This window comes from Necator americanus, chromosome IV, assembly GCF_031761385.1.
Source record: "Necator americanus strain Aroian chromosome IV, whole genome shotgun sequence".
Classification (NCBI taxonomy): Eukaryota; Metazoa; Nematoda; class Chromadorea; order Rhabditida; family Ancylostomatidae; genus Necator; species Necator americanus.
In genome coordinates this window covers 3,980,148-4,008,142 of record NC_087374.1, presented here as the reverse complement: position 1 = coordinate 4,008,142, position 27,995 = coordinate 3,980,148, and the positions used below count along the sequence as shown (strand labels likewise).

The following is a 27,995-nucleotide window of genomic DNA, read 5'->3' as shown; positions in this document are numbered from 1 at the left end:
GTGAGATGGATGAATCCTCAGCATTATACACAGAAATCCATCAGTTGGTGAACTGTAACAGTCATTTGGAAAAGGGCACAATTGACTATGTGCAACAATTGGTACAGGTCTGTCCACATGTTCTGTGGTTTTCTAATTTTCACTAGAAATATTAAAATTCACTTTAAAAGTTTAAAGAAGCAAGTTATTGTGTGAAGGGAATTAAGCTGCATCTTAGCTGAGCAGATGCTTTTGTCCTGTTTTTTCAAAAAATTCTGCAGAAGTTACTTCAAACGTATGCGGCCATAATAAAGATATCGAAAAGGGACCCGTGAAAATTGGTAGCGATTATAGTCGGGTCAAAACGACATGAAACACGGATATTTGCGCAAGCGGCTGTGCTCAAAGTGGAGCGTAGCGGTTGGGATCGTGTAAGGATCCACGCTACCGCCAAACACCTCTGCAGTTCACCATTGTCCCACCTCGATTCCAACCGCTGTCTCCACCGCACCGCTTCCGAACGCGGCCTCTTGCGCAGTGGTCCGTGTTTCATGTCGTTTTGACCCAACTATACTATGAGTATTTGCATATTCAGTAAAATCAGTGTAAAACATATTGTATCGGAGTGAAGCGATGAGCCATGAACCTTCTCTATGGTACACAAAAATCTCTCGGATCAATTTTCTTGTTTTTTTTTTTGCAGTTCTCTATTTCTTTTTGTGTAATAATACGTGGACAAGATCATGTAGTCTTAAGGATAAAGGATAAAGTTCCAGGCGTTAGTCAATCCGCTTGGGACGCACCACCACGTTCACTTCATTTCAGAATCGCTTGAGGTTTACGAACGTGTAACTGGCCTACACAATGACTTGCGGGGGCTAGCCGATGTGTCAAATCAGTGTTTTATCCTCGCAGACAAATCTGGTACCAATTTATTGACCCCGGAGGGATGAAAGACCTGGTGAGCACTAAGGCGGATTCGAACCTCCGATCGGTCGTGCAGGAAGCGGAACCTCTAACCGCTACACTACACCTGCCCTTTATGTAGTCGTCTCGAAAGTAACTTTTTCCTTGTTTGATCTTTTGTTTTGTTTCTCGTAAATTATCTAGAACATCTCGTATTTTGCAGAGGTTCAATTTCTGTCCCGCTTTTTGTGTAATTTTACGTGATTACGAAGAAGTGAGAAACTATTCTAAAAAAAAGAAGTAAAGAGGGAGCTTTCAGCGCATTGTAGAGTGTGCTCAATGCATACCTCTTCCGCGTTGTGTCATCCAAACACAACATTTTTACGCTGACTGTATGAACTGGTCTCTTTGTGTGGAAGGTTGGTCACGAGCAGAAATCAGTCTAAGTAGTACTTCCCTTTCTTCAAACAGGTAGATTGAAGAAAGGATTTGAAGAAAGAAAAGATAAAAGAAAGATGGATTAGATTTCATTTCAAGAGGGGATATAGTTGGGTCAAAACGACATAAAGCACGAACTATTGCGTAAGCGGCTGCGCTCGAAGCGGCGCGGTGGAGCGTAGCGGTTGGGATCGTGTAAGGATCGTCGCTACCGCCATCCACCTCTGCAGTTCGCTGTGGTCCCACATCTACTCCAACCGCGGTCGCAACCGCACTGTTTTGTCCACTTGACGCTCCACTTTAATGGTCTAAAAAAACAAGAATCAGCAAAATTAAAAAATCAAGATCATGTTATCCTGGTGAGCGAGGAATTCTCTTTTAAGTGATATGTAATATTTTACAAATGCTTTTTGTTTCTCTCTATTTTTCAACTTTGAAATAAAAACACGCTTAAAGGCACCACTCGCTCACGTGAAATTCTTTCCCCAAACCGAGAACGCTAGAAATAAACGGTAGCCAGGGTTTGGGTGACCAACTTAAAGGCATCACTCCACGAATATGGGGTGGTACGGATTTCAGGTGGAGTATTCGTATACGGGATGGGAGGCTATGGAGAGGAAGGCGACTCCGTCCATTTCTTCCTAATTGCCGTAGAAAACGGCCCGGAAGATACGGCTTCGAGCGTTCCGGCGCACCATTTTCTACAGGGAGTTCGACTGGAGCGCGCCAGCCTTGTGCACGCGCCGCATCTTCCGGACCGTTTTTTTTACGGCAGTTAGGAAGAAATGGACGGAATCAACCTTCTCTCCATAATCTACTATCCCTTATAAGCATACTCCACCTGAAATCTGCACCACCTCAGATTCGTGGGGTGATGCCTTTAATTGCTTATCCTAATAGTGGGTTGCCACGTTGGACGACGACGGAATTACTAGCAAGCGTATCAAATTGCATGTTTGGAAAGAGAAAGTCGCTGAATTCGCTTTCTTTCCTGAGAATTCTGGATTTTTCTTTTCCTTTTTTTCTTCGCTTTTTTCTTCTTTTTAGTGGAGAGAATTTAGCGCCACAACGCTCATACTTGCGTTCTCCTCCATTACCTACCATTCTTTCTTCGTCAAGATTGCCAATTTCATAAAAACGCTACTTTTGTGCCATAAAGTACAGTATGGTACAGGTTTAGGAGGTGACTATCACGTCCGGGTATTCGATGCTTCATTGTCTTACAAAAAAAAAACAACAGAAAATACTATTACTGTGCACTGGAGCGTTGTCATGTTGATTGATCTCGATTTTCCTTTCTATTTGTGAATCAGACCTTTTCCTACATCTGAGTCAACGTAAAAACCTAAAGGACGATCATTTAAACGATTCTAGCGGTTGAGGATCATCTGGAAATCTTTTTTTTTTTCCAAAGACCGTCATAATTCTTATAAGATAATTTTTCTTTCTTTCTTCTTTTCTTTGTTATAATGATAATGGGTAACTTTTTTTTTTAGCGAAATAGGAAATTTTATTGAGCTTTGCAGAAATATAAACATCTAAAGTTTTTTTTCAAATATTATTTTCCAGTTATTTACTTGTTTTCAAGCTACTATTACTTATTTTATTCTATATTTGCTCAAGGATATTTTATGAGTCTATAGGGCTCTCCAAGTCCTCTGAATGAGTAGGAACTCAAAAGTTTAATCGGATGAAAAGTAGTAGTTCATCCAGAACTATGGTCTTTACAGCTTCTACAACGTTTCTTCATTGTGGATCTTGAACGAGCAATGGAACTAAAGATGGATGATTTGTTCTGGACAACAATAAAACAACTAATCGATCACATCCGTGAGGAGAAAGGAAGTGGAATGCATAATGTGAGTTCCAACTTTTACATAGTTGATATGGGAATCAAAGTGCTTGCGTACTCGCTCTAGAAACAAACCGAGGGAGGTGGTACCTTTGTTCGACTGTCCTTGAATCTTGGAATATTGAATACTTAGCTTTTCTTTTATTGATTTGATTGAGCTAAAGCACCAAAAGCCAAAAATTTAGCTGTTAATGATTAATAGTAATATAAATAATAAATAAAAGTGTATTAAAGATGATACGTGTTTCATTCCATGTTGTACTTGCTTATCTTGTGTAGGTAACTATGTCCAGCTCCTTAATCCTTTCCAAGTCGTTAGAAAATATTGAAAATTTGATATTTTCAGAATTTAGACAATGTGGTCAACTTGTGTGTGTCATGGATGTGCGATTTATCCTTAAAGGCATGCTCGAAATATCAACTACCTTGTCATGATATTCCGTCGTTTGTATCTCTTTCACCTGGACTTCGAGGCGACTGCGCAGAGCTCGTCTCACCTTCGGCAGGAAATGCATTCATCGCATTTCTCTGTCTTCGACTAGGCGATTTGTTTAGATACAAAGTGAGTTCGGTTCGTTTTCTATGCAGTAGATAGCAACAAATACTTATACATTCGGAAATTCTTCTCCTGTAATTTCTTGATTCTGCTATTGCGTAAGTAGCTGTGCTCGAGCCGGCGCGGTGGAGCTAGCGGTTGAGATCGAGGTGGAAGCATCGCGAACTGCAGTAATGAGCGGTCCCAAATTGATCCGAACCGCTGCGCTTCAACCCGCTGCTTCGAACGCAGCCGCGTACGCAACTGCACGGTGCTGAAGGCCGTTTTGAGTCGTCTAGCCAGCTGCGTTCGTTCTTAGTTTCGTTTTGGCATAATCAGGAATTGCCTAGATACATTTTTTTGTTGACAAATATTTTTGAACTCACGGGGGAGAGTTCGCAACTTCTGTTTTTTTTTTCGTCCTCTTCTCTGGGAGAGGATTTGGGATGTGAAGAGATGAATTTCAAGTGGATTCTGCTAAATACGGGGAACTGTTCGCTGCATGGTCGCATTTCATCACTGCTTCTAAACTGTAGGCCAAAAATTGCATTTAGGAGCGTATCCAGAAGTATAATACTGTAGTTTGTGCAACCTGTTGTTAACATGTGCTTTTTGTGTAGAATCACGTGGTTACATAAAGATAAAATTTTTAAGGGCAATTACGATCTTTGTGTGCGACTGTATAGGTGCAGTCTTCGAGGAAATCCTTCGTATGGGGATCCATGGAATCAACTTGGTCTGATCGCCAGTCTGAAGTTAGTTGAGATTGTCTGAGTCAATTTTCTTCGTTATCAGCACTTATCAGCACTTGCTTCGTGCACACTTTATTTATCAAAAATTTAATAGAAACGCGGATATACAACATTTTGAATGAACATTAGAAAAACCAACAGTGAGTGACGGTACGACAAGCTAAGTCCCTCGTAGTTACCTTTTCAGAGACCTCGTAGGAACTGAAGCGCTTTTCACGGTTATTTTTAGGACGACTAAAGTGAATTGAGCGGAGCCACGCTTTTTTGTGTAATCTACGATCCGAAATCCAATGTTTCCTTGGGGTTCTCGTAATACGTCAACTTCGTGATCTGGTACCTTTAAATAACGGGGAAACAAAAAGGAAAAGGTAGAAATGGATGATTGCCGCAAGTATTTTATGTACCCAAGGACGATTGCTAGAAAAATTTGATTTTGATAGCAAAAACCAGTGAATCTAGTACAAACTTAGGTACATAGTTTATTTTTTCCATGTTAACTAGGAAGATCCTTCTCCAAGTAGATCCTTTCCTCATTTCATTTTCTTCTAAAATTCTTATATTGTGGGAAAATAGATAAAGTCTTGAAATCCAATTTTTTATTTTCTAGGTCCAACTTCTTCCTTTTAGTGTTTTATGGCTTTCGTTTCTCTTATTATTATATATTATATTTCTCTTATTATTATATATATTGTTCTTATATACTTTATTTTATTTCATTTTCTTTGCAGAGCTAAGCCGCTCGATTCACTCTATTTCAACGTACGTGCTTTTCATTGTCCAATTCCATTCACCCCAGCTTCGACGAATATTTCGAACCTTTTCAGGAAATACGCCCAGAAAGGTCCACTTTTTTTTTGTTCTCGTAAACCATTAATGGCTGCGTATGCTTTTTCCAGAGTTCAGCACAAACGACTGTTTTTCCGATCAATATCTTACGATACTCGCCAGATGCCATTTTGTACGTTGTCGAATTCTCGTTTGGTAGTTCCCAAAAATATAAGCTTTGTATTGTTCTCTAGATTGAAAATAGGTTTTTGTTCACCTTAGAATTTTCCTTCTGGGAAGACATGGGAAAATTTTTGAGAGTCAATGCTCTAAGACCTATCGAACTATGTGAGATTATAGTAACATTTCTTGCTGTCGAAGATGATTAAATTTTCGTGGAAAAAAATGCTGGGATTTTTTTTTGTTTCGAAGAGAAATCCGCCTCAAATCTTTTGTTTTTAATATGCGTTCTGTAATTTCGAACCTCTCGAATGTCTGACTTTGAGAAGTACGATCGCTTCACATTTATCTTTTTTTCCGGATTCGGGATCTAATCATTAGCTGAAAACGGTTTCAGAAATAAGAATTCGTAGTAGTAGTTGTACATGTTTGAAATTTTCTTACATACTGGCAAAAATCCAGAATTTCCGCTACATTTCAACAGTACCACTTAGCCGTAATGGTTCTGGCTGATTAGTAAAGGAAAGAAAAACAAAGAAGGAGTTTTTTTTTTTTTCCAAAATTAAGCTTGACATTCCAGCGATGTCCAAAATATGTGTAAAATCAGTGCCTAAAGTCCGCTTAGAAAGATTGTCTAGAAATAATTGACAGCCTATTTATAATTATTATTTATTACATTATCCTCTTGTTTTATAAATTGATCTGAGAAATCAGTGTTCAAAATTTCCGCAAAAAAAAATTACTTGAAAGTTATTAGGGTCCTACTTATAATATTTATTATAATCTTTTCTTTTTTTCGTAAATAATGAGGAATATTCGGGGTGAAATAAAAGCTCGGATTACAGCTCTTACCAGTACCTGATCACGCTATTGCTCATGTTGGACCACAGCTGACTAATAGAAAATTGCTCGTTGCTCCTCTTTCATTGCTTCAACCGCTAGGTGAGTTTCAATCGATTACATCCAGAGTTTCGAGCAATGGAGAACTCCATTTTGTATCTATTAGACTGACAATTAAAATGTAGGATTTGACAGTAGATGGCGGGTGTAGCGCAGTCTTTAAGAGGTTCCGCTGTGTCTGCACGATCGATCGGAGGTTCGAATCCGCCCTAGTGCTCAGCCCAAGCCTTTCATTCCTCCGGAGTCGATAAATTGGTACCAGACTTGTCTGGGAGGATAAAAACACTGACTTGACCACCGCAAGTCATTGTATAGGCCATTTACGCGTTCGTAAACCTCAACGGATTCTAAATTGAAGTGAACGTGGTGGCGGATCCTGAGCGGATTGATTAACGCCAGACACTTTATACTTTATCCAGTTTATCGATTGATAATGTGAAACAAGAGTTAAAATTGTTAACAGTCTTTATTAGGGTTAACGCTTACGGCGTTGTCACCATCATCAGAGCCTGGAATGTCTGAACATGACGTCCCTGGTTCTGATGAAAGCGGTAAGAATGTCGAACGTTCATCGAACATTCACATAGTCAATCGAATATTTGCAGTCATTATGCCAAGATTCGGATTTTATTTATTTATTTTTCGATTTTATACATCTATTTTGTATCATTGGTATCATTATCAGCTCTAAAAGTGCATTAAAGTTAATAAGTAGACATATCCGATGCTTTCTGGTTTCTGGTTTCTGCCAGAGTGGTTGTCATGTTTTCAGATCCATTGTTGTTTTTTGTTTGTTTTTTGTTATTTTCAGAAGTTATGTTTTGTTTTTGCCAGATACGAATGCCAGAATCACAGATGGAAATTTCTACGGCATTCGGATTAAAAAAGGGTCAAAATCAATAAAAGCTGACATGGTTTATGGGCATATTATTAGTTTCTTACAAAAAAACTACTCTGTAAACTACTATTGTGATCAAAGATCAGTAAGACTTTTCAAATAAAACAAAAACTGTATATTTTTCTGTTGTTTGTGTGTTTGTATCCATCCTAGGGCTTTGCAGTTTTGGTCTCTGGTGTTAATTTTTAATCTTTTTTTTTTCTTAGGAAATGCACAAGATGAGATTCGAGCACGTCATTCCTTGATACAACTGTTAACGTTGGCGTTCAACAAGGCCACAGAATTACTTCTGTGCAAGAAACCGGTGAGATTATTTTTTTACACAGTTTTATTTATTATTTTAATCTCTTTTTTTTTCCCAAAATTCCAGCTACAGCCTCATAACTTGTGGTTTCAGATACGGTTGCGACCTGATTTATTGTTGTGTATTGTACTCCTCCTAAGGGTCCCAGATGTCTGTCGATGTGATCCGCTTCTAGTATCAGTTTTGTCTGAATCTCAACAAGATGTTATTTTTGACAATGAAAAACTGGAAACGTTCAGGTGCCTGTTCTTTCTTGTTGTTTTCCTAATGTTTCACACTCTAATTTTTTGTATTATTAGTTTATTTGGTTTTTTTTTGAAGGCATAGATTCAGATGTTTTTCCGAGTCGGATCCATTCGAGTATCCTGTTAGTTACGGACAAATAGCTGGTCACCTATCCGAGCTGGTCGGTGAGAAGGCTGATGATAGAAAGGCGTCAACTCAAGGTAGGTGTTCTTTTTCGTGAACAGATGCATTTATTTCTTTTTCTTTTTTCCCCTCTTTTTTCTTTTTCTTTTTTTCCACCAGAATCATGTCTGGGAATGGATGAATTTGATTTTACTTGAGGAACATACGAACGAACCTATGAATTTATCAATTTCCAAGAGAAATGAAGATCGAATTTTGAATTAGATTTTTATTCTGATTTTTTTCTTTAATTTTACCTCACTTGGTGAGTCTGAAAACATAGCATCCCATCACATATCCCATCCCCAGAACTATAAGTCACAAGGATTTTTATGTGGGACCTAAGGGCCCTCCCCGTGTCTTGTTTTTGTCCTTTTTTTGTTGTCTTTGGAGACAAACTACATTGATGCTAGTGAACGAATCTACCAGAATTCACGGAAAGTTCCTGAGTTGGAAAATCTCTTCTAACTTGGCGACTACGCGTCTAAACAGAATTCTGGCCTGAACGTGGGGAAAAAAAAACTTGAAGCGCGCTCAGATTCATCGATGTAACACCGATTCCATATGTAAATGCTCATTTTCTGCGGTGAATGCCTGTTTTTGTCATCGCCATGTCATATTTAGGAACAGAACTGAACGAAGAATCAATTGTTTGTGTTCTTACTGTGTTTTGGGAAGAACTGCTGTTTCTGCAAACGTCTATTTATTTATTTATTTATTCCATTATTCGTTCGCTATTTATTTATTTATTCACTATTTATTTATTCGTTCGTTACATGGTTATTTGTTTTTTATCTGGCCGAATTCAAATCAACCCTCATCCTTCATTTGTCCATTCACATCAATCATCTGCACTTCTGGATTCTGTTTTCTCTTTTTCCCCTGGGGCTAATTAAAAATGACAACCTACAGTTTTTGTTTCTCATCATTAAGCATTCCTTTCTGAATACATACATTATGCTCTTCTTCTTCTGTCCTAGTGGAGACACATAAATTAACCAACCCTCACCATTAGTTTCATGTTTTCGCAAAGCGAAATGTTTGTTTTTCCTACATGCTGACTAAGACGGGTTTAGCGCAGCTGGTAAGTGGTTCTGCTATGACTGCACGATCGATCGGTGGTTCAAAATCGCCGTAGAACCAACCAAATCTTTCATCCCTTTGCGGTCGATAAATTGGTACCGGATTTGTCTGAGAGGATGGAAACTGACTAGATACATCGGCCGGTCCCCATAAATCACTGTGTGGGCCGGCTTTGTGTCTATTAACCTCAAACAATTCTGAATTGAAGTGAACGCGTCGGCGTATCCTGAACGGATTGGTTAATGCCGGAGATTTTATCCGTTGTCCTTTATGTATTGACTGTCTTCCACGTTCACCAACTCTCATTTTCATTTGATCCGATTAAAAGAATGGTAAGAAATGTCGTTATGTTGGTACTGTGTTTCGAAAGAACTGAAGCTTCTACAAACATCTATTTATTTGTTTATGTTTGTATTTATTTATTTTTCACATGGTTATTTTTTTTAAGTAGCCAAATTCTAATAAACTTCCCATCTTTCGTGTCCATTCACATCAATCGTGGCTACGTTTCTGCCGTTTCTTCTGTTTTCCCTACTCTAATGAAGGTTCAAGTGCTTTTTTTTTTCGTTGAGAAAAATCCAGATTTCATTAAGGAATAAAAAAAAACCTGTGAATTTTCTCACCGATTAAAAACTACTTTATTGATGATGGAGTTATGAACAAGCATAGGAAAGATTGAAAAAAAAACTATGTTTGCTCACGATCTACGAGCGAAGCTGCTCTCTTTCTTCCCCCCTCCCGAAAAGCTTGACATTTAGAAAATTATTGCTGAATGCTGAAGGAGAAGAGGAGAAGAATTTTCGAAATGAAATTCTGCATCTCATTATTCGTCTTTTCTAGAAAGTGCAATGACGTTACAATTCTTCTATGATGCTGTCAACTGCACTGAGTCAACGGACATACAAATGTGTGTCGCTTCATAATATATTGTTTGAAAAAGGAACCATCGTTTGCAGCGCGTTTCTCCAGAATGACTTCTCTTATCGGAGTTTTTTTAAATAAGGATAAAGAAAAAAGTGTCTGGCGTCAATCAATCCGCTTGGGACCCTCGCCACCACGTTCAGTTTAATTCAGAATCGTTTGAGGTTTACGTAACGGAACGTGTATCTGGCCCATACAATGACTTGCGGGGGCTGGCCGATGTGTCAAGTCAATGCTTTTATCCTCCCAGTTGAGTCTGGTACCAATTTATCGACCTCGAAGGGATGAAGTCTTGGTGAACACTGGGGCGGATTCGAACCTCCGATCAATCGTGCAGACAGTGGAACCTCTAACCGACTGCGCTACACCCGCCCTTCTGAGTTCTTCACACCATTTTATTAATAGTAATTTAAATAAATGAAAGCGTAGAAATATTCCCGCTTATCTTTTCCATTGCTTTCTTTGTTGCTGAGACCAGTTAGTGGGGTCGAATCCACTTCATGCCACTATTTAAACTTAATTTTAACTTAATTTCAGAAAATAATCTTGTCAAAAAGGCAATTCTTCGCTTTCTAAGAGGGTTAATTAGATTAGACTCAACTCTAATTTAATTTAATTAGATTCTTGAAACATTTGAATTTATTTCTTTTGTAGTCATTTCTTTTGTTTTATAGTTTTTTTTTCATAAATGTCATATCTCTGTCGTCATATTCCAATTTCTCTGAATAATTTCTGGATTGTTTTCTAAAGCTTGCCTTATTTATTGCCTGGTACGAGGTTAATGTGGACTCTACTAAGCTATATTTGGGAAAAGTAGGCTAAGAAACATAAAATGAACAATAAAAAAATAAAAAATAAAATTTAAAAAGAACAAAAAATGAACAACAAAAAATGAATCATGAACTAATGAACTGGAGTTGCTTTCAATTTTCAAGCTGTGAAAAAGAAGAATTCACCGAAATGTGTTCCTAATAAACTAAATAATAAAAATAATGATATAAACACACTAATCTCTTATTCGTTACAAATTATTCTGTAAGACTTCAACATATTTTTAAAAAATAATCAGTAGTTTTAATTTTTATTAGAATTACTTTTTTTAAATTTTCAATTAAACATCATATCAACTTCGTCTTCGGATTCAGAAAGAAAACAGTGCAAATGAATCTGTCATATTATATAATAAAATAATTTTTTTCTTGGGATCTGCCTAAAATCCTTCCTCTTCCTATCTAACAATCACTATTAATTTTCAAAGTATTTATTTCAAAGTATCAACGCTTTTGATCATTTATAGTGGATTAGAGTAGGAAAAATTGAAAATAGGGAAGTTTTACATGGTTTGCTTAAAAGTGTAGGGACGAAGGAAATTAGGGGAATTTTCAATTTTTGCCGGTGGCCACAGAAAACTGTCGTTGCTATCGTGTAGGTGGTCTCACAACTTATTTCCTTATTTATATTCTACACTTACTTATTTTTTATTTATTATGCATTACTATATACATACACTATTATGTTATATATTATTTATATTACACATTATTATTATCGGATGGCCCCCGCAAGTCATTGCCGAGGCCAACAAGCGCTCCAAAACCTCAACGATTACGAATTGCAGTAAAATGCGTTGGCGCATCCCAAGTGGATTGATACTCCAGTAGCTTTATGCATTTTTTTATACATTATTATATGCATAATTATATCATACATTACTTATTTGTTCTACTTTATTTATTTTATTTATTACTTACTTATTTTACTTATTATCTTTATTATTTTTGTCTTATTTATTTATTTCATTTGTTTTATCTATTTTACTTATTTTATATACATCATTATATTACACATTATTTATTTATTTATTATACTTTATTAATTTTTTCAAATACCGTTTTTCTCTTCAATTATGCAAGCCATTTTGAAATTGAAATTTGAACAGTAGCTGTTCCCAAATTTGGAAATGATATGTGTATATTTCATTTTTGTTTTTGAAAGCTAATACATCGTTTGTTAGTGGAATTTTTCACTGGATTACAGTAGAGGAAGGATTCACAGCGCCCGAAAGAAAAATCCTGGAAGTAGGATGCAAAGATTTATCGAAGAGACGTGTAGGAATAATGTGGGCACACAGGTGAAATCTGTCCGCTGCTCTCTCTTCAACTCTTCCTCTTTTTTTTTCTTTTTTAAATTTCTCAAGTAGATGGCTAATGATGGAAAACTTTGTGCTGCTGTTGTTTTACTCAGCACCTCAAAAGTGCACTTAGGTTGTTTGTGATAATGGAATGGCTTAGATTGAGTGCATACTGTAGAAATAACCAAAAAAATTATACACTTGGCGCACTGGCGTATGAGAAAAACTGTCACATTTTCATTAATCCTCTTGGACCCTGTAACAACTTTTTTTAAAGTTTTTGCAGCAGAGTTCACTTGATGTTCGCCTAATTACGGTAATAAATACCAAAATACAGGCAAATACGGCATTTTTTAAAATATTATATACGCGTGTTCTGACTTGACTCGAAAAGGTCCCCTATGGGTTGCGTCAGAAAATGATGGGACCTTCCACAAATTAACTGAGGTGGTCTGGAGTAGGTAATTCATCTCGTTCTCTGAGTTAATTCATCACATTAAGGCGTCGGACGTTGAGCTGTGATGAAGAATTCCACTCGATTTCCGTCCTTTAATGATGTTTCATTCAGGAATCGGCAGGAAACCTTCGTTGATGAATGAGTTCGTGGCTCTTACGATACTCTCTGGAGGGTCTGGTTACGCGGTTGATACATACGTAATGGCGGTTTTTTTTAAAACTTAAACTCGCGCGAGAAAAAAGAGCTTAGCGCTATGTGACTTTTATTTGAAGGAGCCTTTCTTTCTCTACAAGCTAGTTTTTTATTTTGTTTTTTATGCTGCTTTTTTTGGATCCACACCAAAATCCCTGGGGAATGAATCACAAAATGGGACGCTCCTGTATTATGTGGGATCTCGGCCGTTATTTAAAGGCAGCACATCACGAATCTGACGTGGTAAGGGAATCCAAGTGGGACCAAGAGATGCGGTTGTAGATTGTGGGATCCGTCATGGTTCCGCTCCTCTCTCTTATCCCCGTAGAGGCGAGCGTAGAAGACGCCGTTTTTCACGACGATTCAACGCGAAACCCTTGTACACGCGCCGCGTCTTCGTGCGAGCGGTCGAAGATCAATGAGGTCTCCTCACCAGCCTATTTAAGTAAATCCAATGAATATGTTGCTGAGAGGACAAGAATGTGTACGTAGAGGAGTGTTCTAACGTACCTCGTCGGAAATAAAACGGTTCCCACTCCGTTTTTTACGACGATTGGGGAGAGATGAGCGGAACTACCTTGGATCCTGCAACTTACGACCCAGTCTCTAGCATTTACCGCAGATTCCCTCACCGCAGCTGATTTTTGGTATGCTGTCTTTGAGGCTCCATTTTAATAGCGCTGGTCAGCTTATCTTGGTATCCAACTGCGGTACGAAAGATCCCAAGTTACGATCTATACTTTGTTTCGCTATGAAATCCAAAGTAGACCTAGGATTTTCCTTGGTAAACGGAGAAGGCGTTTAATCGGATAAATATTTTAAATTCATCCTTTCAAGGTCTGAAGAAGGGGAAGTCGCTTAAAGTTCAACAAAGAACAAAAAATTTAAACAACCTCTTATCCGGCTCAACTGAAGAAAATCTCGAGAAACTTAAGAAATGAAAAGAAATTCAAAAAAAAAACTGAATTATCCTCATGCCTATGTTTATTTGTTGAGCATGCAGAGAAAATACTGTTCTATACTAACCGGAGATCTTTAATCCCTATTCAGGTGCGCTTTGCTGATGGTTGCTTAACAATCCTGTTCCATATTTCCATTCAGGATTCATACAAGGTATCAATTAACGTTCCTTGAAAGGGATGAAAACATCAAATCTCATCCCATTCATCGGAAAGTTTATCGTTTCGTTCGATAAGAGACGTAAGGACTCCGTGAAGCTGTTGCTTCCTAGTTCTTGGCTCCGCACCACCACGATTTGGGAGGTTTTGTGAAGCCCACTAGTGTATCCTTGTGTGTTTAAGAAAATCAATGAGCGAATATTCGGAGCTTTTCGTTTGTGAAGTCGGTGCGACGATGGTGTTGGTGGTGAAGAGAGAATTGCAAAATAGAATTCCTGCTTTCTCCGCGATCCATATTATACGTCCTCCTTCCGTCTCTCGTTCTTATTTCTAGCTGTAAATGCGATAGTTGGAACCGGTGCTCCAAACTCCTTCACTTTTGGACGGTTGGCGGAGGGACCTCCTTCACTTTGTATCGTTGGCAAAGGGATCCCATCACTTTTGGGCGGTTGGCGAAGAGATCCTTTTCATTTTTGGATGGGTGGCGAAGGGACCCTTTTCATTCTTGGACGGTTGGCAAGTGGACTCTCTTCATTTTTGGGCCGTTGGCGAAGGGATCCTTTTCATTCTTGGACGGGTGGCGAAGGGACCTCCTCCACATTTGGACGGTTGGCAAAGGGATCCCATCACTTTTGGGCGGTTGGCGAAGGGATCCTTTTCATTCTTGGATGGGCGGCGAAGGGACCCTTTTCATTCTTGGACGGTTGGCAAATGGACTCTCTTCATTTTTGGACGGTTGGCGAAGGCATCCTTTTCATTTTTGGACGGGTTGCAAAGGGACCCTTTTTATTCCTTTTATTCTTGAACCGTTGGCGAAGGGACCTTCTTCACTTCTGGACGATTGGCAAAGGGACCCTTTTTGTTCTTTTTATTATTGGACGGTTGGCGAAGAGACCCTGTTCACTTTTGTAGCGTTGACAAAGGGACTCCTTCATTTTTGGACGATTGCCCAAGGGATCTCCTTCATTTTTGGGCGGTTGGCGAAGGGATCCTCGTCACTTGAGCTGCACCCCATGAGCCGGGTACCCTCCTTCACCTGAGCAGGGTCCGGCTCCTCGCTATCGCATATATGTTTCTAGCTGGCCAACGCACAAATCGATCGTGTCGCACTCTAGGAATAGGCCTCGGGATATATGTGGTTTGAATTCGATATTCCCTGCCGCGCTGTTCCCACCTTCTTATTTTGTCGATTCGTTCTGCTTCTGCTTAAATCCTCTTCTCTTTCTTTCCGTTTTGTGAATCCCTTTTCTTTCTTTTTCTTTCTTCACAGCGTATCCTCTTTCGCCCCCGGGCAGTAATGGAAATCCTTCGATGTTTTTTTTTCCTCGAGATTGGGTGGACCTTAAATTCACCTATTGTTTCAACGAGGTTTATTATTTATTGTTATTATTGTTTGTTCTCATATTTACTTAATTGTACTTATTTATTATTCTGAAAATATTCACAAGATTTAATGGTGTTCTACACCACGCCATGGGTCTCGGAAAAGGGATTTGTGGAAACTGAAGAAGAAACCATGAGGTGTATGAATTCTCTCTTTTCCCTTTTCGTAGCAACTGAGAGCGATTACATCGAAATTGTTTTTTTTTCTCCAATTTTGCATGGAAGACGGATGGTAATGCCCTTTATTTTCTTCGGGCGGAAGTGCCTCCAGAAAACAGGTTCCTTTTTTAAGTTATTTTAGCCAGTTTTAAAGATTTGACTATGTTCACCGCCTCTTCTCAGTCGATTATTGAGCGATTTTTGATTTTTTTCTTGAAAGTACTGAAGTGTTCCGGAACAACAAAGATTTTACACTGATCCATCGTCATGATATCTCCGATATCCCCTGCTGTTATTGAAAGAATATTTTATATGAGCGTCATATTTTACTGTAAACGTTTCTGGTTACATCGATAGCCTTCTTATTTTTACTTTCTTTTGAGAAATGAAAAAAATACATTGTTTACTTGTTTACATTCAACCATCACCATACCGTAAGCATGGTCGCTATCGCCAAAGGGACCTCTCTGCAGCGGTGGCGTCCACAGCAAGGGTCCCGTGATCTGCATAACGACCCCAAGGGGTCTATCACGGACCGCTAGTCTATTAATTTTTCAACCTTACACGTTTCTAGAAACACTGTTGCGCATATATTTTTTCTAGGATCCTTTCAGGACACTTGAGACGTAATTTGACGCTACGTTACTTAGAAAATACTAGAAAAATAAAAAAAAATACTTAGAAAATACTAAAAATAAAATAAAAATTGATTTTCCACTTAAGAGTGTTATCACTTCATGTGAATATACTATCATTTCAACTATGTACTAAATTTTTCCGCCTCTCCGTCTGCTTGCGTGCACGACGCGACTACCTCAAAGTTGAGTAAATAGACTCAACAGGCACTCGGTGGCCACCGGGAACCTTGCTCTGTTAACGAGAAGAGGGAATATTAGGATAGTGGGCTGGAAACAAACCTGCAAGCTCCATTAAACACCAAATGAACGGGTATTTATGTTAAAATTGGGTAATTAAACTGAAATGGGGGGTGAGAAACTCAATAGAGAGGCCAACTAGTAACATTTTCGTTCTTTTAGACGAGTTATGAATTTGAAAAATATGAATTTTTTGAATACTTTTGAACATGCTGACATTTTATCTAATGGGTAATTTAAGGCATGACAAATTGCTGCCGTTACTGGATTGGGCACGTTGGCTCAATTTAAAACTCGTTGACTCAATTTATCCTATGCCTGAGGGAACATTTGTGGATCTAATATTCACGAAAAAAAAGTCTCGAAAAGGAGGGTAGAATTGATGACGTTTTCCTCTATTCCTAGAGAAGGCTCTTGGAATTTTAAGAAGTAGAACCGACAGAAAAGCCAGTGAAATCTTATCGTAGAAAAATCCTCAAAAAAATCTCGAAAAGAGTAGGAGAATTGACGGCGTTTTCCTCTTTTCCTGGAAAAGGATCTTGGAATTTTTAGAAGTGGAAACAACGAAAAAAAGCCTATGATATCTTATTGAAAATCGAAGAATTGAAATGGTAGAAAATAAAAGTAAAAGTAAATAAAAAGCTAAATAAAGAAATAAAAAAGTAAAAGTAAATAAAAGGTGAAATAATCTTATCGTAGAAATTAGAAACTGGATGTTCCACGGGAATGTTCAGACTTTTTTCACTAGTTATTTCACCGGTGACCATAAGTCAAACCGTCTCGCCCGGAATCCTTTTCGATTTCCTCACAACGTGCAAACAACTGGTCGTATCCGTCCACTTCACAACGTTTACTTTTCTCTTTCATGCTATCGTGTTTCATTTTGAATTTCACGTTCGGATGTGCATTGAGGAGAGGAGGAGGAGAGTGGTGACAAAGTCTGGATTGCTCTCCTTCTCTTCATAGAACGTTCTCCAGCACACACCCACATTTACATTTGTCATTTCTCGACGGATTCGTCCCCACCTATTGTCTTGCACCGTCATTTACATTATTATTCTCGAACGAAGCCATTCTCTGAATAGCAGAGCAGTTCGCTCTTTATTTCTTTTTCTTTTTTCTTTTCTTTTCGTTTTTTTTTTTCGTTCAAGTCAAAATTCTTTTGTGGCAGCTGTTCTTGAAGAATGCGAATCATTCCGAGTTTTTTTTTCACCCCACATGTGAAAAGGCCTGAAGTCGTTTTGTTTGAAATGTGCGCATTATTCTTTTTTTTCTCGTTTTCATAACTGCACGGCTTCTGACGCAACTGCCCGCATCTTCACGAGGCTGCTTCTCCCTTGGATATTGCCGCAATAAAAGTCGCCTTGAGTCAGTCCATGCACCGTTTCGCTCGTAAAGTTCGGGATTTCACGTCCGGCCTGAACTCTTCGCCTGACGATGAAAGTTGTTGTTAAATTTCCCTCATTTCACTTCCGTTCACCTCCGCTCTCAGTCTTCAGACTTCCCTCTCCAACTTTAATACGGTAGCGTCCTTAGAGTTTAGTGAATGAGGTTATCTAGAAGTTTCCTTAAGATGAGGTTGATGAACAACCCTTGGTTAAAAATAGGGCTTTGCTGTTGAAGGATGTTCCGGGTTTGGCACATCTTTCTTCTAAGCCGTTCTCATAACCGCCGCTGCTCTTCAGAATAAAGAATGAAGGATAAAGTGTCCGGCGTTAATTAATCCGCTTAGGATGCGCCGACTACGACATTTCAACTCGGAATCGTTTGAGGTTTAGGAACCCATGTCTAGCCTATAGAATGACTTTCGTCAGTGTTTTTTTCGACCCTCTCATACAATTCTGGCACCAATTTATAGACGTCGGAGGGATGAAAGGTTTTTGTGAGCACGGGGGCGGTCTCGAACCATCGATCGATTTTACAGTCATAGCGGAATCACTTTCCACTGCACTACACCCGCCCCCAGTGGACAATCTTTGGTTAGAAATAGATCTTTGCCGTTGATTGCTGTTCTGTTTTGACATATCTTTGTTTTATATCGTTCTTATACCTGCCGTTAATCATCGTTCCTGAAATACAGGCAGAAATCTTCCACGAGTTCAGTGGTTTGTTCGTCCAGAGGGATTTTTAAATCCTCAAGGAAAGCCACGCCTATCGTTGTGGAGCTGTAGTCCATAGGCTGCATAGGTTTGAGGCGAAGATGAAAATAAATTTTGTGGGTTTCCATGAGTATTACAACATTATTCCTTGTCGACACTGCTGGCTGTTCTTCGCATTTTGTCATGGCGAAGTTGAAAAAGAAAGGTCTTGCAACTGTTCTTTGTTCTACTAGGTCCCACTTAGAACGATGATAAAATAGCGTCAAAACGACATGAAACAGGTACGTACTGCGTACACGGTTTCGCTCAGGGCGATTCGGTGAAGCGTAGCGATTAGGAATGGGTGGGGACCCTTGCTGGCACCACCCATCGCTGTAGTCTCTCAAAGGTCCCACCTCGGTCCCAGCCGCTGTCTGCGCCGCGCAGTTCTGGGCGCGTACGCAAATGCACCATGCTTCATGTCGTTTCGACCCGACTATACATTACAGTACATTCGACTTAGATGAGGCCAGTTGCTCTGACTCATGTCGCTAATCAAACAAATGGACGACATTCCTGGAATTTCATCAGTTTGAAGCTCTCGAAAAAGGAATATTAAAGGAGCCGATCCCTATGATGTACAGCTAGTGCCGTTGATAGTTTTTCCTGAACGTCAGGGAACGACGACAGGGCGGCTTCAGTAAATGCATAGACACTTGCGATACGTAGCGCTAGAGTTCTCGGTGATGTTATAATCCTGCGAGGGTTCATTTAGACGAATCCTTGTATCAAAATTGGCAGGAACAATTTTTATTTCCTTGCGTATTTTTCAATTTGATACAAAAACGCTCAGGATTTATTCGTCCACCCAGCGATAGATGTATAGTCGGGTCAAATCTACCTGAAGGCCGTTGCAGTTACGTAAGCGGTTGCGCTCGAAGCGGTGCGGTGGAGCGTAGCGGTTAGGATGAAGGAGGTGGTGGGCGGTACTGTAGTTTGCGATGGTCCCACCTCGATCCCAAGCGCTAACTTCCTTCTCCAATCTCGGTCCTTCGAGCGCAGCCGCTTACGTAACTTCACTGAAATTTATGTCGTTTTGACTCGACTCTACCGAAGTGTTGTGGATAGTGCGGCTTGTAGTAACTCACTGGATAGTAAACGATAATCTGTTTTGACGAAACGGGAGGTTGCTGCGATGGAGGATCCGAGCTAAGTTGGAGCTTTTGACTAATAAGATTATCTGCTGGTGTAGTAGAGTACAGTAACTTTTTATTATATTTGGAAAAGTTGCTTCTTTGGACCATGGGCTTCTCTGAAGTTCTTGTCTTCCCATGTATTTTCAAATTATTTTCTCTTTTGCAGCTGATAATCTTCTCAGGAGCTTCTCTTTCATGGAATCTCTACAAGACTCGTATGCTCGCAAACTGTACCCTCGAATCCCTGATTGTGCTCAGTAATGTAGCGCTGGGACCACCATGTACAACTGTGACAGTCAGAGCTATTTAAACAAAAAAAAAAAATGCGACAAATTGGTGCTGAAAAAAAAAATTCACCAGAAGTTTCGCTACTGTCAGTGAAAAGTTTTTTCTAGTCTTGCACTTTTTGCACCACTTTGTTGCATTTTTTCTGTTCATAGTTTCGAATTGTTTCTGGCTACAAATATCAACAAATTAAAAGTAATAAATAAATAATAAATAACAATAAATAATAATAAAAAATAAAATAGTAGTAAATAATAAAAAAAAATCAGTTAACTTATCGTTGTATTCTGATCTCGGAAATATTGTTTCCTGTTTCTGTTTAATTTTAATTTTGATTTCCTACATTACCGCTGCAACCATTCAGTCCTAGGACAGAATTTGTCCTTTGAACAGGCGAATGTGATTCGGAAAACAGTATACGATAAGATTACGGTATAGATCCTCCACGAGAAATGTTCCACAAAAGAAAAGACTAAACAACGCTAAAAGTTATCAACGTTAAATCTTATTATTTTTATTCTCATTACACTGATCGTAATCACTTACTCTTTTTTCCCATTCATTTTGAAGTAAACGTTTTCATATTGACAGATTTTGTGTCTTATTTATATCCACGAATGTTAGAGCAGCTAGGATTCTGAGTGAGGAATTTCTGCTTCCTGTTGGCACAAGTTTTCTGCAGTGATAGGACTACTTAAAGGCATCACCCAACGAATCTGAGGTGGTACGGATTTCAGGTGGAGTATTCGTGAACGGGATGGGAGACTATGGAGAGGGGGGTGATGCCTTTAACCTATTTTTACGTCCAAGCTATCCTTTTATTTATTTATTTTTATTTGTATTTATTTGCATCTATTTTTATTCATTTATATTTACTTGTATTTATTTATTTGAAAACAGCCATAATTGTGCGCAAAAACAGAAAATAGAAGCAACAAAAAGAAGAGCTCACTAGAATTTCCCGAAAATTCTATACAGAAACACTAGCCCTTCGATTTAGATAGGAGAATAGTTTTTTTTTTCAAATTCATAATTCATTTCGTTCATCCTTTAGTAATGCTAATTTATGTTCTAATGCTGATTTATCGGTTGCAACAGACGTATTTTAATTTTTAAATTATATTAGTTCACTTTTTCTTTTGGAAAATACTTGGGAAATGTCGTGCAGAAAGTGGAAGGTTTTAATTTTTCTTCTTCTGGAGCAGCTGTTTCTATGGTGAACAATGAAGCCCACCCCTTATGACTGTTAAGAGAATTTTATGATCCTGAAATGAGTGGTTAATTTGATTTTTCGCATTCCTTTGAACTCCTACAGACGAAGTGTGGAGAAAAAAGTTTTGAGAAGTATTGGATTAATAAAAAAGTAATGGAATCCGTCATAACTTTTATAATGAACGTGATTTGCGCACTTTCAAGGATATGGTAACGTGAAAAGTGTAGAATGTACGTAAGACATACGTCCAAGTTAGGTTAAGTTTTTTTATTAAATCTATTCCATGAGAATTAGGTGGATTTAGGTGAAAATTTCCGCAAATGTTATGATCGCTGGACTCTTTTGTGCTTTTCTTGGTAGCGGATTACTGTAGGAACCGCTAAGAGCAGCGTACGGATCTTAACATGTCGTCATCTACGGGTTCGACGCACATATTCCCCTCAAGTTGAGTTCACTCACGTTCAGCTGAGGAATTAGGAGCGATGCTTCCGCTTTCGTTAACGCTGTCCGACTTCCTGGGAAGTTATTGATGGTAAGCACGGGAACACAGCGCATTAATTGCGTTTTTGCACGAGATCGATACGGTAAACGGTTATTTGTTGGGAGTTATTATTAGTTATTATTATTTACTTACTATTTCCTTAATTAGTTTCGATATGTACTAACGATTTATTCAATTTCGACTATAACAATTTATTAAGTTTTTTTTTAAAGTTTTTTTTTTGTGCTACCACAGAATATTTTCGATTCTTTTAATAACGTATCCTGCAACGATATTTGATACCAGAGGTTTATTTAGGAAGGAAATAATGGGTCAAATATGTGGTCATATATAAATAATATAATGATAAATATTTTTAAAAAATAATGCATAATATAATAGTAAATAGTAACAATGATAATAAACAATACAAATAATGGGTCATATATAAATAATGTTATTTTGAATTTTCCGCGAGTACGGAAGCGTTGTATCCATCAAATGTTCCTCGGACCAGAAAATGGTTGCTAATTGGAGTTAATTAATTGATTGATTAATTACATAAATGATATTCAGGGCGTAGACTTAAAGCTTAGCTTCATCAATACAGATCACCGATAACTGTTTTTCCCTGCTCATTGAAGGATCAGAGTCCTGGATCACCTATACATTCGCTCCTGATGTTAATTTCCTGGAGTGGGCAGCTCCTCTTCCTCGAGAATACTCCCAAGTTCCCTCAAGTTCTAAATATTTGCTATTCTTCGTCTTCGTATCGATCCGTGCTTATTCTTCTCTTCGCTTATGCTTCAAATAATCCTCGATACTTGAAGAGCTATTTGCTTAAGGGCACATTGCTGGGGCGCAAACTCTCACGCGTATTATGCGCGTCGCTGAACGAAGCTGAGTGGTTATCTCTGAACGACGTTGAAGGCGCATCACCCCACGAATCTGAGGTGGTACGGATTTCAGGTGGAATAATCGTATACGGGATCGTAGATCATGGAGAGGTGGGTGATTCCGTCCATTTCTTCCTAATTCCCGTAAAAAACGGAAGATACGGCTTCGAGCGTTCCGGCGCACTATTTTCCACAAAGGAGTTCGATTGGAGCGCGCCAGCCTTGTGCACGCACCGCATCTTCCGGGCCGTTTTTTACGGCGATTAGGAAGAAATGGACGGAATCACCCACCTCTCCATTATCTACTATCCCTTATAAGAATACTCCACTTGAAATCTGCACCACCTCAGATTCGTGGGGTGATGCCTTTAAACCCCTGTACTCTTTTTTTTCTGTTGCTGTTGTTTTTTTTTTTTATTTGTTGAATTCATTCTACGTGGATCTTCCTGAAAAATATTCTTATTAGATCTTAATGAAATAATATCATAATATATAATACCTTTTGAAACTGTCGAAAAAAAAACACTAGAAGGTTCATCCGGTGGAGTTCCTTTCTCCTGACTTCTCTCCTTTGGCGGAAAAATCGTTTTTATTCTTATTATTCATTATTATTATTATTTATCATTTGAGATTATATTATTTCTTTTTAAATTATTTACTAGTTTTGTTCTTATTCCCATTATTTTTTAGAATTATTATTTATTGTTATTTATTTAAATTTATCATCAAAATTTATTATTTATTTATCATCAAAATTACTATTTATTTAAAATCAGTGGTGCAGTGATGGTGCAGTTATTGGATTAATTTTCTAAAAATATTATTGTTATTTATTACTACTGTAAATATTTTCTAAAATTTCTCTTTCATTGTTCGCGTGGTAGCGCCTAAGCGTTCGTCTCGAGTCACAGTCAATAGGTCATAACTTTTTGACCAGAGCGAAATCCTCCCTGATTGAAAATGAAATGAATGAGCGCCAGGAAGAATGGATGATTTGTGTGACTCATGGGAATCTGAAAAAAGATATTAGAAACGCTTGGGATTGATACGCAATATATCCAGAAAGAAAAGAAATCGGCAATATTAACGTTTGCGCGCTCGCGCGTCGGTAAAAGAGGGATGCGAGCTGTTTTATTGCTTTATCCACACGAAATAACGTTCGTGGATCCTAGGGGGAAATACGGTAGAGAATCCATAAGCAACGGTACTTCCAAGAGACTTATTTTCGATGATCTACTCTTATTTTCAAGCATTTCTAGCTGTCAGTATTTTAAAAAAAAAAAGATTATCGACGAGGTTATTTTAGTAGCGGTTTAGCAGTGATCTGCAGTAGTTGAATTAATTTTCTAAGATTATTATTATTTCCAATTATAATTATTGTAATTATTGCTTTCTAAAATTTCTGTTCCATTGTTCAGGAACGTCCTGAACTTTGGACTTGACGTGAGTTCAAAGGTCGCATCGTTTGTGACAGCTGTGTAAGGTTCAGTTGCGAACTTTTCCTGTGTAAGAAAGTGGGACAGGATGGGACAGGAAGGGATGGATGGATGGATGGATGAAGGAATGAATAAATGAATGAATGAATGGATGCCCTACCAGCATTAATGGTGCTTCGACGTGTGCGAAATCAATAAAAGCCGCACGACTACCACACACACACACACACACGCACACACAATGGCGCTATGGCGCTCAATTCCCGCGGCGGTGATGGTAGTAATTCGATTCCGTTGTGTCACAATTTTATCGTCTACTTTCGTTTTCCGGATTAAATCCAGAGAAGAAAAAAAGTGATGGTGGCGACGATGTCTCTGGATGTGAATGTAATTTGGTGTTTCGTTGTTCTATTAGATCATGTTTGTCGCGTTGTTTCAGTCTCGCACAATTTTCTGGATTCCTTTGAGGTTTGGTTGAAAGGTTCCGAAAATGCTATCCATTTGAGAGGAATCAAAAAGATTAGCTATCTTAAGTGTAGGATTTCTCCACCCGCAGATAATTCCATCTTTCGTTCCTTTTCTAATGTAAATATAATTTTAATAATATATTATAGTATGATTTGCTTCAATTATTATATAATATCTCTTCAGTTCTAGTCATAGCAGCTGCCTTCTACCTCATGTGCTTCCTCAGCTGTATAAACTTTATCCTGTACGATTATTCAACCTCGGACACTCTCCCATCACTCCTCGGCTCCTTTCCTATATCTTTTCTTCTTAATTTTTTCTTCATTTCTTTTTCTATCCAGTTTCTTCACTCCTGGCTTCTCTTTCCATATTTTTTTAAAATTTTGTTTCTTTATATGTTTTTCCATCCATTTTCTATCTTTTTTTTATCCTCCTTTACGGTTCAAAATATGCATATAATATAAAATAATATGCAGTACTTTCCTAAATTTATTCCATACGAGTGTTCTCGGCCTAGTGATTAGATCAGGTTCAAGTGATCTGCCTATGATCTACTGTATCAATAGAAAATTCCAGTGGAGGACTTTCTGATCGTTGGCTCTTGTCCTATGATGATTTTTTCTTTGTCCTTCCACGCTGTATTCTTATGAAAACACTAAGTCAAAGACGAACCATAGAATCTTCTTTTTATTGATTTCTTTTAGCCATAGTCATGATAGGTATTGATCTTTCTTTCTTTCTTTTTCTTATTAACTATTCTTACTCATTATTATTAGTGTCTATTATTTAAATTAGCCCTATGAAGGAAAAACCAAAAAAAAAAAGAAAGAAAACAAAAGCAAAACTGTAAAAGCTTTGTTCTACAATTTTCTTTTTGTCATGACGTTGGAATTCCAAACAGATCGACATTCAACACAATCTCTGTTTGTGATTGTCGTTTTATTCATCCGTAATCCACTAGAGAATGCATGGATTTTCTATCCATCAAAGTTTGCATTTCATTACTGCACCTGTGGCTGTTGCTCTGCATGCACCTATGGTTTTTTTTATCAGTTTGACGACAGCAATCGTGACGTTCATCCATGAAAACCTCACGAATTGCGTTCAGGATATATTTATTTTTCGGTAAAGTGTAATTGAGAAGTGGGCACTTAACCAAACTCTTATTTCTTATGGCTCTATCTGGCGTTTTTTTTTCGCTTAGGTAACCTTGATCTCCATCCCATAAGGTCCTCTAAGAGCCGCTCCCGCCAACCATCACATCTCCCTCCTCCTTCTCCTTCTCCTCCCCTTTCTCCTCCTTCTTCTCTTTCTTCTCCTTCTTCTCTTTCTCCTCCTTCTTCTCCTTCTTCTCCTTCTCCTCCTTCTCTAACTACATTTTACCTTCTATTTTCATACGTAAAACACTTCGTAAATTTTTTGAATCCATTCTGTTTCATTAGTCGTCCTTAACTATTCAGCTGAGCTAATTCACCGCTACAGATGACTTGTTGATTTTTTGTGTTTTTTTTGTGTTTTGAGAATTTTAGAAACCGACTATTTCTTTTTTGAAAAAAAATTAGAACCCAATTATTTCATTCTTTTTGAAAAAAAGCCTTTCCTTTTCAAAATTCTAATCATGGTAGTGGTCTTTGGGATTCTGGGGACGTGCATATGTTTAATGGGAATATATGTATGTACATGTACTTGCAGTCCGAAATACTGTACATCTAAAAAATTGGTGATTTTGCGTTACGATTTGAACAGTTTTATATATTCTGGGAATACTTTCATAAACTAAACCGAAATTGAGGATAACCTCAGTCATTAAGACTAGTAGTATTATTTTCCCCACGATATTTTATTGTATTATTTTCGTTTCAATTTTATTTCCAATTTCTTCTCAGTTTACGAAATAATTTCCGAGGATTTCTCAATCCGTTTCTTGGGAAAGGAGGTTATTTAGACGCAGAACTGTTGAAATCTTTTCTTCTTCTTTTTTTTTTCTCCTGAAATTATGGTTGGAGCTGGACAAACGGACGTTTGTTGATAATATTGTGCTTCTTATGGCGCAGGGCATATTGCTTCATTTGTTTATTTCGCGAAGGTCCTCGATTAAGTCTATTAACGTGGGCGATTTCAAGTTGTTTTTTCGGATCTCCATATCCAGAATCTCGTCGAGCCTTCGGGAAGAACAAAATCTGCTTGTCCAACAATCTTCAGGTCCTCTATTCTTGAAGATTTGGTGTGGGGATCTGTATTTATGTTCTTTTTGTTATGTCGAAATCTCGTTCGCATAAAAAGGAAAAATTTAAAGAAATCTGAATGTATTTAATGCAAAAAAAAATCTGGATGTACTCTATCCGGAGGTTTGAATCCAAATGCAAACGTTTTGCGTAACTTTTCTTTGATTTCTTCTTCTTTTCTTTCCTATTTAAAATCCAGACAATTATTTTTTTCTTTTCTGCCAATCGGTCTCGGATTTTACATTGTGAATTGGTCCAAACAATATGACGGGGTCCTTTTCCAGTCCCTCCAGTCAGTGAGACTGGTCAGTTTGTTTTCCTGGTTGGAGTTTTTGGGTGGTGTACTTATCGGTGATGACATCGAGGCTTGTCAAGGAGAGAGGACGAGTTTGATGGGATATGCATAGCATCAAAGGACGTCGAACCATTTTCAGACGTTTGATGAAGACGAGGTTGTCTCTCGAAACATCGGCCCATTAATAAATTTTTACCAGCACCTCATTTTTATGGAGAAAAACGCAAACGGTACGTTCGTTCGAGCACCATTTTGGGTTTTCACAGGGTTACGAAAAAATTTATTAGGCTATTTATTAAGTATTATTATTATTTATTATTATTTATTTATTTATTTTTAACCTATTTGAGAAAAGGTACAGAGAAACAATAGATCTGTACTACGCGTACCTCATTCTATTCGATGCCGTGTATTCAACGTCTGTCTTTCCTTTTGTTTTGTTTTCTTTTTTCTTGAAATTTAATTAATTTTGAAATTTTTCCACACTTCTCCATTATTTTGGAGCCTTCATGATTCTTTCCATTCATAGGATCGCTGAGAATTTATAGGAGAAATAAGAATAATAAAATAATAGAATAAAATAAGAAAAAGAAAAAATGGTTATGAATATTTCTTATGCGAATGACTTACTTTTCTCTTTCCTAACTTTTCCAGTTCCTTTTCTTTACGTCATCAGATTTCCGGGAAATGAGTAATTTTTACGAAAAAAAAATTGGATAACCTTAGTAGAAATGTTTCAAAATCAGCTGTGTTCTGTTAATTCAATAATATATTTCCCTGTGTTAGGTATTCAAGTCAAATGACTTGAAATTTTCTCAGCAAATTCTAATTTTTTCTTTTTTTTTTCTTTTTCCCGGCGATCGTATTAATACATTATTATTTGCTGAAATTGTCTGCAGCTCACATATTGACATGTAGATGTAATTTTCGTTTAATTTTTGATAACTCTTCACTGGAAACTGTGAGAACTTTGCTTTTTTGTGGTCGTGCCATCAATTTTTTGTTGAAGTGGAGCGCGTTTGTTGTTCTTCTGGCGCATCATTGTTTTCAGCACCATTATTTTCAGGCAATTCGCGGTGTAGACGTCGACGTACCGTACTCTGCGCACCACAGCATCAATTCCCGTCGACGAACACAGAACCGGACCTTTAGGAAGGGGAATCGGTGCAGGAGGAGGGCGGTGTTA

At 38.0% G+C, this 27,995-nt stretch overlaps 1 protein-coding gene across 1 annotated transcript; it reads left to right on the top strand.

Annotated features, from left to right (window-relative positions):
• Positions 1 to 5: 5 nt before the first annotated feature.
• On the top strand, positions 6 to 27,961 carry RB195_000338 (uncharacterized protein; the record flags this gene model as incomplete). The annotated part of the gene is made up of 11 exons (XM_064196612.1): positions 6 to 107; positions 3,054 to 3,182; positions 3,522 to 3,737; positions 4,365 to 4,465; positions 5,191 to 5,303; positions 5,359 to 5,420; positions 6,253 to 6,349; positions 7,412 to 7,509; positions 7,603 to 7,748; positions 7,843 to 7,955; positions 27,876 to 27,961. 11 exons carry the CDS (start codon positions 6 to 8, stop codon positions 27,959 to 27,961), a joined length of 1,263 nt encoding a protein of 420 aa, XP_064052493.1.
• Positions 27,962 to 27,995: the final 34 nt, after the last annotated feature.